This window comes from Ananas comosus, linkage group 21 (genome assembly GCF_001540865.1).
Source record: "Ananas comosus cultivar F153 linkage group 21, ASM154086v1, whole genome shotgun sequence".
Lineage (NCBI taxonomy): Eukaryota > Viridiplantae > Streptophyta > Magnoliopsida > Poales > Bromeliaceae > Ananas > Ananas comosus.
The window spans coordinates 9338328-9350866 of NC_033641.1; the positions used below are offsets into that span (position 1 = coordinate 9338328).

At 34.0% G+C, this 12539-nt stretch overlaps 1 protein-coding gene across 1 annotated transcript; it reads left to right on the plus strand.

Annotated features, from left to right (window-relative positions):
• LOC109726351 lies at positions 110 to 11544 on the plus strand. Its single transcript, XM_020255887.1, has 8 exons — positions 110 to 548; positions 755 to 1256; positions 4478 to 4815; positions 5027 to 5528; positions 7534 to 7543; positions 8409 to 8601; positions 9923 to 10161; positions 10888 to 11544. The coding sequence occupies exons 1-8, from the start codon at positions 233 to 235 to the stop codon at positions 11314 to 11316; spliced, it is 2529 nt and encodes an 842-aa protein (XP_020111476.1). The 5' UTR covers positions 110 to 232; the 3' UTR covers positions 11317 to 11544.

Sequence of the window (12539 nt, forward strand, 5' to 3'; positions counted from 1 at the left end):
ATGACTTTTAGAACTAAAGTGTTTACGTGTGAAAAGTACAACAACCAATTCGAACTAGTTTATATCATATACTTTAATATGTAAGGATAAATGTTGTATATAGATATATGATCCCTATGTTTATGAGAACAACAACTACACACATATATACAAGCACCAAATATATATATACAAGAATAACACTCTTTAGCTCTTCTTCAACATAAGATCTTGCCCTGCCTTTCATGCATCCATGGATTTGGTTCATGACCATCACCACTGCGGCGAAGAGAACTCGAAAGATCGCGAAGATTACGCGCACGTCGCGAACTCCGACCTCCTCCGTTGCCTCCGCGTGGAGTCCTCGTCGTCGTCGTCGTCGCAGAGGAGCCTTCGCAAGGGCGAGGAGCGGATCGCGTGGCTCCGGTCGCAGCTCGTCGGGTCGGACGTCGAGTTCGAGACCCCGTTTGCGGGTTGCCGCCGCCTCGTCTACGCCGATCAGACGGCGTCCGGGAGGTGCTTGCACTACATCGAGAACTACATCATCCAACATGTTCTCCCCATCTATGGTACACACTCCTCCAAGGATCAATATATATAAACCAATTTTGAAAAATTTGAAATTCTTTCTTGTTTCGGAATTATTTACATTCTGTTTGGTTTGATGTAGCTGTAATTCGATCGTAAATTTTGTAATATATATTTATTTATTACAAAAAAAAATATTATTGTAACTAAAACTGATCAATATATATGTACGTGTATACGCATGGAGGGAACACGCACACCGAGGATAGTTTTGTCGGGAGCAAGATCACGCGGATGGTGCACGAGGCGGCGGCGTACGTGAAGCGCTGCATGGGCGCGGGGCCCGAGGACGCTCTCGTCTTCTGCGGCGCGGGCGCGTCCGCGGCCGTCAAGCGCTTGCAGGAGGTGATGGGCATTGCTGTCCCGTCAACGGTGCGCAGCAGGATGGTCCAGGCCCTAAGGGACGAGGAGCGGTGGGTCGTGTTCGTCGGGCCCTACGAGCACCACTCGAACCTCCTCTCGTGGCGGCAGAGCACGGCGGAGGTCGTGGAGATTGGAGTCGACGGCGAGGGGCTGCTCGACGTCAGCGCGCTGCGGCGCGAGCTCGCGCGGCACGGGCGCGCCGGCCGGCCCATGATCGGGTCGTTCTCGGCGTGCAGCAACGTCACCGGGATCGTCACCGACACCCGCGCGGTCGCGCGGATCCTCCACCGGCACGGCGCCTTCGCCTGCTTCGATTTCGCCGCTAGGTATGATTCAATGTTCCTGCACCACTATCTCCAAAATTGTGAAAATTCATGTAAATATCATTTTTTTTTTCTAACATTCAAAAATCTATATTTTGCTCTACTAAAATTTTAAAAATATTTTTAGAGAATTACGATATTAATGGAGAGAACGAAATGATCAAATTATACTTACTTATATAAATGGTTGCTAAAATATTTTACAGAGTCTTTCATAAAAGGATAAAATGATTTATTAGTCAACATCTCTATAAATAAATAAAGGTAAATATACTAATATAGTCATTTAATTTAAAGGATATATATATATAAATAAATATATTTATATGTTTATATTTGTGTAATTTTACAATTATGTTTTCTGAGTGATGCTTTTTTTTTTTTAATTGTTGAAATCTCGTTTTCTAGTACGCATATAAGAAGGAAACTTCTGAAAGAGAGACACTATAAATTAAGAGGAGTGTTTTCACACTCAAATTGGTCAAATTAAATATAGTTATTATGATATANATATTTTTTTTCAGGGAACATTTCTGCATAATTCTTTTGAAGGGATATTTTTGTAAGGATCACAAAAATGTCAATTCATTTATCTGCTGTTAAAAAATAAATAGTATTCTAATGATAACAAATCAAAGGATGGACTTTTGCAAGGAGAAAAATAAAGTTAAACTTTGTAAGAATATATTTGCTATTTGATATGTTTACAAAGAGTTATATTCAATTAACACTTCTTACAAGTTTCTCTATCTCATGTTAGCAAATGTGGCACAAAATTTGCCATTAACAGCGTAAATGCTTTAGGTGCCTTACATGGTCTCCTCAAATACTGCTGATAGTGATTGATAATCTTATATATTATTTGAAAGTGTCGAATACCAAAGTGTAAAAATACTGATGTTAAGTAACTTGACTTCTCACAATTCGATTTTGTCCAAATCTCATTTGGTGCAATCAAGTTTTCTCGAAACAGTTTCATCTTATTCTCATATATATAATTGCACTGGATTCGTGCTTGTTGCAAACTACTAATTGAATTTAATTTACAATGATAACAAATTAAGGAGAAAACAGAGTTGTTAGAAGGTCTATTTATCTAAGTATATTAAAACACAAACTTGGAGAATGTCAAATTGGTGTGCTTTTCCCTTTAGAAATAGCATTTGACCTGCAATTGATTAGGCTTATTCGACCACTATTTCCACCCAAGGCTATAATTCTCATATATATATATATATATATATATATAGAGAGAGAGAGAGAGAGAGAGAGAGAGAGAGTTTGTGTTGTTACTATATATCAGTAACACGGAAGTTCCTATACTACTAAGTTGTTTTCAATGATGAAGTATTCAAATTGATGATCGACTCTATTAAACATGATTTACGCCATTGAAATTTTTTTTTTTTTTGAGAGAAAGGTAGCATGCATGCTATCCATTTCGTTTATTTTATTTAGAAAATAAACTTAGCTAGAAATGTGAATCAACTAGGTTTCAAACTTGGGTCTCGGATATCAACCACCAAACTCTTTTGCCACTTGCGCTAGGAACGGTCGGTGCCATTGGAATTATTTAGAAACCAAATTTTATATATATATTTATATATAACTAATGATTAAAAGGTCCCAAACTAACAATTTGAATGACCATGCAACGCATTTGTAATTAAGCTTAATAGTGTAGAAGAATTCAAATTTAATAAAATTTTGATAGAAATTTTTTTTCAATATTTAGAATAAGATTAGTACTTTTGATATAAAATTTAAATTCTTTATCATTATTTTTATGAGATTTTTATTTTTAGCTATTTATTTTGAGAATATTCGTTTTAAAAGTAAATGATGTTGAAAAATCATAAAAATTGGTTTCCAGATACTTCTATTAATGTAGATCATGTTTTTTTTTTTTTTTTTTGAGAAATAGGTAGCACGTTACCCGCTTCGTTTATTTCATTTAGAAATAAACTTAGCTATAAATGTGAATCAACTAGGATTCGAACTTGGGTCTCGGGTGCCAACCACCAAGCCCTTTGCCACTTGCTCTAGGGACGGTCGGTTTAATGTAGATCATGTTAATAAAGCATATCGTCGATTCAAATGTCTCACCATTGAAAACAATATACTCTCAGTGTTATTGATAGTAGTATATATATATATAGGAGCTACTATACTATCGGAAGCACAAATTAAGGATATGATGTTTTCGACTTTTTGGCTCTTAGATTAATCCCTTTGATCATTTCTAACATTTCTATTAATATTATTACCCGATAAAGACCACTCAACTCTAGCGACTAGTCAATTCTAGGGGGTAGCACAATCATCCCAACAGTACAATTTTTGATCCAAGAATCAAAAGTCGGAAGCACCATATTTTTTATATTTCCGATATCTGGTGCATGCTTCCAATTTTTTGGTCCTTAGATCAAAAATTGTAGTGTTGGTATGATTGCGCTACCCTCTAGAATTGACTAATCCCTAGAGTTGAGTGGTCCATATCGGGTAATAATATTAATAGAAAGATTAGAAATGATCAAAAGGGTTAATCGAAGAGTCAAAAAGTCGGAAGCATTATGTTTTCTGTGTTTTCGATAGCACAGTAGCTCTATTATATATTTCCCTCCTAAACTCACCTAAGGGTCCTTAAGTTCAAATTTTATTAATTCAATCACCTCACATACACTTTTGGGAAAATTGTATGAATGGTCCTTCCTACTATTTCCATGTGATACAGTTTCAATTTCAAAATTTTAGTTCATAATTAAACTCTTACACATATATTACACTTAACTTATATTGAGTCTAAAATATAAAAAATTTATTATCAAGAGGCTCAAACTTTTAGATATAACGGCCATTTTACATTATTTCATAAAATTGGAAATTCTGAGTTTGAATTTCACGATATACTTCTAGCTTCATTTAATTTAATTTTATCTTATTAACAAAAATCTACACCTAAAATATATATTACGTACTTTTTGAGAATAATAATTGTTTAAAATGAGACTAATTAATTTATGACTTTGAACTAAAGTGTTTACGTGAAGAGTACAACAACCAATTCGAACTAGTATATATCATATACTTTAATATGTAAGGATAAATGTTGTATATAGATATATCCCTATGTTTATGAGAACAACAACTACACGTACACAGATATACAAGCACCAAATATATATATACAAGAATAACACTCTTTAGCTCTTCTTCAACATAAGATCTTGCCCTCCCTTCCATGCATCCATGGATTTGGTTCATGACCATCACCACTGCGGCGAAGAGAACTCGAAAGATCGCGAAGATTACGCGCACGTCGCAAACTCCGAGCTCCTCCGTGGCCTCCGCGTGGAGTCCTCGTCCTCGTCGTCGCAGAGGAACCTTTGCGAGGGCGAGGAGCGGATCGCGTGGCTCCGGTCGGAGCTCGTCGGGTCGGACGTTGAGTTCAAGACCCCGTTCGCGGGTCGCCGCCGCCTCGTCTACGCCGATCAGACGGCGTCCGGAAGGTGCTTGCACTACATTGAGAACTACATCATCCAACATGTTCTCCCCATCTATGGTACACACTCCTCCAAGGATCAATTAATATATATAAACCAATTTTGAAAATTTGAAATTCTTTCTTGTTTCGGAATTATTTACATTCTGTTTGGTTTGATGTAGCTGTAATTCGATCGTAAATTTTGTAATATATATTTATTTATTACAAAAAAAAATATATTATTGTAACTAAAAGTGATCAATATATATGTACGTGTATATGCATGGAGGGAACACGCACACCGAGGATAGTTTTGTCGGGAGCGAGATCACGCGGATGGTGCGCGAGGCGGCGGCATACGTGAAGCGCTGCATGGGCGTGGGGCCCGAGGACGCTCTCCTCTTTTGTGGCGCGGGCGCGTCCGCGGCCGTCAAGCGCTTGCAGGAGGTGATGGGCATCGCTGTCCCGTCAACGGTGCGCGGCAGGATGGTCCAGGCCCTAAGGGACGAGGAGCGGTGGGTCGTGTTCGTCGGGCCCTACGAGCACCACTCGAACCTCCTCTCGTGGCGGCAGAGCACGGCGGAGGTCGTGGAGATCGGAGTCGACAGCGAGGGGCTGCTCGACGTCCGCGCGCTGCGGCGCGAGCTCGCGCGGCATGGGCGCGCCGGCCGGCCCATGATTGGGTCGTTCTCGGCGTGCAGCAACGTCACCGGGATCGTCACCGACACCCGCGCGGTCGCGCGGATCCTCCACCGGCACGGCGCCTTCGCCTGCTTCGATTTCGCCGCTAGGTATGATTCAATGTTCCTGCACCACTATCTCCAAAATTTTGAAAATTCATGTAAATATTTTTTTTTTTCTAACTTTCAAAAATCTATATTTTGCTCTATTAAAATTTTAAAAATATTTTTAGAGAATTACGATATTAATGGAGAAAACGAAATGATCAAATTATACTTACTTATATAAATGGTTGCTAAAATATTTTACAGAGTCTTTCATAAAAGGATAAAATGATTTATTAGTCAACATCTCTATAAATAAATAAAGGTAAATATACTAATATAGTCATTTAATTTAAAGGATATATATATAAATAAATATATTTATATGTTTATATTTGTGTAATTTTACAATTATGTTTTTCTGAGTGAAGCTTTTTTTTTCTTTTGAATTGTGAACATTGTTTCCTCTAGTGTAGGACCATAAGAGGAACTTCTGAAAGAGAGACACTATAAATTAACGGCGTGTTTTCACACTCAAGATTGGTCAAATTAATTATAGTTATTATGATATATATATATATATATAATATATATATATATTATATATATATATATTAATATATATATATATATAAAGTGAGCTGTATGACTTCTAAAGCAACGGACCACGCTTCCGTCTTCAAGAATCAGTGTTCACGATGTGGTACTTTCGAACCAGACGATCGCTCCGTCGAATTTGATTTAGATAGTATTTCGAAGTACCTAGAAAATAAATTTTGCTGTTTTTTCGATATGCATTTGCCTAGTGATCGTAAAGAGCTCATCAACAATTTTTTAATAGCGTAAGTGAGCTGTTTGCAAGTTTTAACAGTGTAGAAATATTCAATCACGTGAAATCTTGATAGCAAATTCTTATGTTATATAGAACAAGATCAATATTTTTGATCTAAAGATTTAAATGCAATATTATACAATATTTTGTGAAATTTTTAGTTTTTAGCCGTTGAATTTGAGTCATTCGATTATAAGTAATGATATAAAAAAAGTCGCAATAATTTATTATTCTACATACTTAAAATACTGCTAGATAAGTCTAACGAGATGATCGCATCGTCTGGAAAGTCCTCAACATCAACATGAACCTTGGAAAGTACGAGCACAGAAGCATACCAGCCGCACTCTTAGCATATATATTATAGAATAGACCGAATACCTATTAATAAGTAAAAGCACGTTTTTTATGCTATTCAGTTTTAATCCTTAGATCAAAATTATAGGGTCAGGATGATATTAGTCGGTGAGTGATGTGGTCGCCCCTAGGGTTGCGTGGTCTCCACGGGTTATAGTATTTAATCCAAAGTGGTGAAATATTCGAAAAGAGTTGATTCAAAAGGCTAAAAAACTGGTAACAACAATGGGATTTTGCTACTCCACAGTAGCCCAAGTCTACACTCATATATATATATATATATATATATATAGTTGAGCTAGAATACTCTCAAAACCAACATGAAGGTGGTGCTTTTGAGTTTTTAGTCATTGGATCGAGAGATGTGAGATTGAGATGATGGTGGTAGGTGGTGGTAGGTGGAATAGTGTTTGATCCAAAAACTATTAGTAATCAAGGAGTAGATACAAAGGCTAGAAACCTAGAAGCACCAAAAGGGTGATATTTCTAAAAATATTCTAGCTCAATTATATATATATATATATATATATATATATAAGTCTAAGGAAATGATGTATGAATTATGTAGATAGAGAATTAATATGTCAGATAAGAGTATACGTCAGCTACATGCTAATTGTAAATAGCTACATGTATTCATATACTTAATTAGTAATTAGGGTTTATCACATAGTCAATTAACCTCCTTAATTATATATTCAAATGTTCTTTTTCCCCAGCATTGTTTCATTAAGTTTGACCTTATAAATCATGCCTAGTTAATTAATTAGTTATGTATTACTATATGTTTTAGTCCCAACTACCACGAAAATTAACAAGTGATTCTCACATACCATTTTCAATGTTTATATAATAAATTACACATTGTTCATTCATTTTTAGGTCCAAAAAGGTCTTTAATTTCCTTATTCTTATAAATATTTTCATATTTCGGGAAATGACGGGGACAATGATAATTGATAAATGTACACGAGTGCATGCGAATTAATTAACGCATTGATGTAAACGCTTTTAATTATTGTTATTGATATCATCAACTAATCCCACCTACAATTCAAGTACTCTTAAATTATTTAAAATTGATCTTGGTTCACATATATTATTATTATTATTATGCTATTTAAAGTAAACAACAACAACAACCACGAGGCTACGTACTCTAATTTGCTATTTAAAGCTAAATTCCCTAAAAAATTACTTCTAAAAAAATATAAAATAAAATTGTATGCTCCACCCACCAAATTTCGTGCTCGATTAATTCTGATCCACATATAACACATCTAATTATAAAACATATTCAATTCAAAAATTTAAACTCATTAGATCAAGATCCCATTAATAATATATATTAACTCTCTACTCCTTTATTTATCGATTATTTGTAATATATAAAACTATATATGCACATGTAAATTTCTAAAAGCAACTCAAAAGTGCAATTAATACGTATAACCAAAGTATATATATATATATATATATATATATATATATATATATATATATATATATATATATATATATATATATATATATATATATATATATATATGCACGTAAACTATCGATTCGACAAATTAATTTCCTCAAAATAAAATCTCAAAATATTATATTTCAGAACTTTCCACTTAAATACATTTAGCGTGTTGTTCTATACAATACTGTTACGTACAAAAATATGCAACATAAAATAAAAATAAAATAATTATATATTTTTATTATCTAATTTAACTATTAATTATTAATTATTATTATTATAGGACACGTTGTACTATGAAAGCATCGAGGAGAGAGAAGATGGTGGGACCCCACCCATAATCCAAAAGATCCGCGTGGCGCTCGCCTTCTGGGTCAAATCCTACGTGGGCTGCCACGTCATCGGCTGCCGTGAGCGCCTCCACGCTGAATCCGCGCTCCGATTCCTCCTCGCCAATCCTAACATCATTATCTTGGGTAACGTGAAATAATTCATCGATTACTTTAAAAGTTTAAGCTGGTCGTAAATAATATTAATTTTGAAATTTTGCTGTTCGGAAATGTTATTTTTAGAGTTAATTTCATGCAGATATAAATATATTTTTTCAAAATTCAACTTTTGTATATTATTTTTATAAAAATTTTAGTATTTTAAAATATATTTCTCTGATTTATTATTGTTAAAGCACTCTTTATTTTACAAGTGAAATGATCTTTTTACCATCACAAATATGTCCTTCTAAGGTCCCAACTGTTAATTGAAGAGGGGTGAAAAGGTCATCATCTCATTAACTAATTAAGATTATGTATTTTACATATGATTAACTATTTTTTTAAAGGAATATATTTAAAAATATCAGAATTTTTGAAAGGACAATATATGAAAGTTGAGCTATGTAGAAATATATTTGTAATTTACTACATTTACATGGAACTGTATGAAATTAACCCTTATTTTTATTATTACTCTGGTTACTACTACCTATTTAGTTGTAGAGAGGTATTACTTTTAGATATTTTTACTTCATAATAATATTTAATATATTTTTTAAAATATTAAAAGTATCTAATATATTTCTTATTGATCAAAATATTTTTATTGAGTTTCAAAAACGATCAAATATTCTCAAATTTTTAAGATTTACTTGTAGTTTAGAAGAGTATTTTAATAATTTCAGAATAAATTTGCAAATTTTGAATAATAAATAAATAAAGGGCCTTTTTACTTACGTACATATGAAACAAAAAACAATGTTTAAATTCATATGTGATTTCGATATAGCTACTGCAGTTGAAAGCCACACTCAAATTAAAATTGGCTGCGATTACAACTGCAGCAGCAAATTGGCGAAAATTTGGATCACTCGATTTTTTTTTTTTTAAGGATATTTTAGGCTATTAAACCAAAAAAAAAAAAAAAAAAAAAAAAAAAAAAAAAAAAAAAAAAAAACCTCTATTAGCTGCAATTGCACAAAATTATAGAAAATGAGTATAGTTATAATTGTTCTATTTTTAACTATGGACTTTAACTCATATGACCTTTTGCGACTATTCAAAGGTTTTAAATTTACTCTTTATTTTTCAAAATATTATTTTAAACCACATACTTTATTAGTAAACCCAAAAGTAGAGATATATTTGAAAAATAAAATAGTTGTAACCAATAAAGACATTTCGGTCAATCAAGAGTGTGATAGATATTTTTGAAGTTTTATAAGGCATATTAAATATTATCCCTCTAAATCACTAAAAACTTAAACGGATATAAAACAATATTTTTATATTTTATATTCAACAGGTAACACTCAGGTTATGCGCCTTCCCATATTCTCCTTCCTCGTATTCCCCCGAGATGAGAATACGGATGAGAACGAGAATAAGAAGAAGCCGCTGCACGGAAGATTTGTGGCGAAGTTGCTGAACGATCTTTTCGGAATTCAGGCGCGCGGCGGGTGCGCCTGTGCAGGGCCGTACGGGCACCACCTTCTCGGGGTGGATCGGGAACTCTCCCTCCGCATTCGATCTGCTATTCAACAGGTACATAAACGAATCTTAAAGTAGTGATGGACGATTCATTAGACTGTCTCTCTTCAGAGGCTCTCCACATTACTTTTCTTTTGGATTATAGAACAAAAAAGTTCTTAAATATCTACACCAAAAAAAACTATTAATGAGATTTTAATAAATTTATTTATGGAGTTCAATAAATTGCTTCACTTTGAGATCAATCTCTGATCTTTTCCAAAAATTTCTTTTCTAAATCCCACTAGCTAATTAATGAACTACAAATGATTTTTTTTTTTTTGTGGTGGTAAAAACATACAGAACTTATATGAACTATAAGCCATTTTGAATTTGTCACTAAACCTTTCAAAATTTTAATTTTATTATTCACTCTTTCAATTTGTTTAATTTAAATCAGCCAGTGAACACTTTAACATCAAAATTTGAATGCGTCGTCTATTTTTTCAGTTTTATTTAACATACGTTATATAATTTTCGCAACTATAAATTTATTAAAGAATATAAAGAATTATATAAAGTATAATAAATAAATTTGTAAAAATAGACGACGTATTTAAATTTTGATGTCAAAGTGTTGTTGACCGACTTAAATCAAACAAGTTGACCGACTGGATCGTAAAATTTAAGTATTGAAAGGTCAAAGTAATAGATTCAAAACGACACATAGTTCATGCAAGTTCTTTACGTTTTTACTTTTTTCTTTTCTTTTTTTTTTTTTTTTCCTTTAACCTAAAACAGGGCTACACTGGATTGAAACCAGGATGGACCAGGGTCAGTTTCTGCTACTACATGTCCAAAGAAGAGTGCTCATTCATCCTCTCGGCGATCGACTTCGCCGCTTCGTACGGCCACCGCTTCCTCTCTCTCTACCGCTTCGACTGGCTCACTGGCGACTGGACCTTCCGACGACGATGTGTGTCGAAGCACCGCACAATGCCGGAGTACGTAGCCAAAGTTTTCGATCAGGGAGAGAAAATAAGAGGAAGCGTTACATCCCGCGAAATATTGACAGATAAGGAGAAGGAGAAGAATTCGGCGGATGCTCGATTGTTCCAGACCTATCTGGAAAGCGCTAAAATGATTGCATTTTCATTGCCGGAATTTTCAGAGCCTTGTATTGACGTGCCAGCGGAGGTAGATCGCAGTTTGATCCTTTTCAGAATATAAGTGTTTGTGTAGTTGAAATACTACTTCCAGAAGTAGATAGGACTGTTTACTTCTATCACAGTAAACATGTACATAAAAAAGAGAGAGAGAGAAGTTAAGTGGAATACTACTTATTTTTCTTCTGTTGTTTGTTTGTATAGCTGTGGAAGTGAAGTTTTTCAATTCTACTGTTTGTTTTGTAGAAATAGAAACTGAAGTTGTGAGAGATGAACTAATATTTTTTGTTTTCTCGCTTTTTTTTTTCGTAATTAACTTGAGTCTATGATGGACCGAAGCCAATTACACTATTTGAGAAGTTTGAGTTTCGGTCGGAAGTGAAGTTACAGTGAATCAAACAACGGAAGTGATTATTTATAGCCAAAAATTATGCCACTTTTTGTGAAACAAACATGTAGCGCCATTTACTTCTATTGCAATAAAATATAAATACATAGAGACTAGAGAAAATGAGTGAGAAGTGTAAAGAGTATAATATTAATAACAGAGGTTAAGCATTTCGTAATATATGCACGTAATTTTGTAAAAATAGCAATGATTTAAAAATTGGGTTGTGCTGGTCGCTCTGACCAATTCGAGCGTTACCTAGTCTATGAACTGGTTCGGTTGAATCCTTTGAATAGGATAAGTGAAAAAAAAAAAAAAAAAGCTTTGAACCATTTGAATCGATGGTTCAGTCATCAAACCAATAAACAGGTCCCGCTTTAATTAAATCGGTCGAATTTTTTTAATAAAGTCATATTATCTAATAAAAAGAAAAACTTGAAAACTTATATTTATTTAATTTTGTATAGAAATCAGTATTTTATAATTAAGTATAACACTAGAATAATAATCTATATAATTTTTTTGTATAATAAAATTAAAAATAAATAATAATTAAATATTTATGATTGAACCAGGCATCTTTAATCCTACAACATCCTCGTCTCACTAACTGATTTGATTTTTAAAGCATTAAAAAATAGAAGCGAAACCATGCAGGCCAGATACCATGAAATACACTTTGGGGGGTACCCAAAGCATGCACATGGCCTGCTCTAGCCTCTAGGAATGTCAACTGGTCGGATTCTGTGTGAATTTAAAAAAATTTAAATCTGAACCCAACTCCCAAACTGAAATTCGAACCTGAATCCGAAGCCGGCGGATTGTAAAAATCCATATCCAAATCCCAACCGGACGAAAAATCAAAAACCCAAACCCGAATCCAAATCCGAAAATCCAAA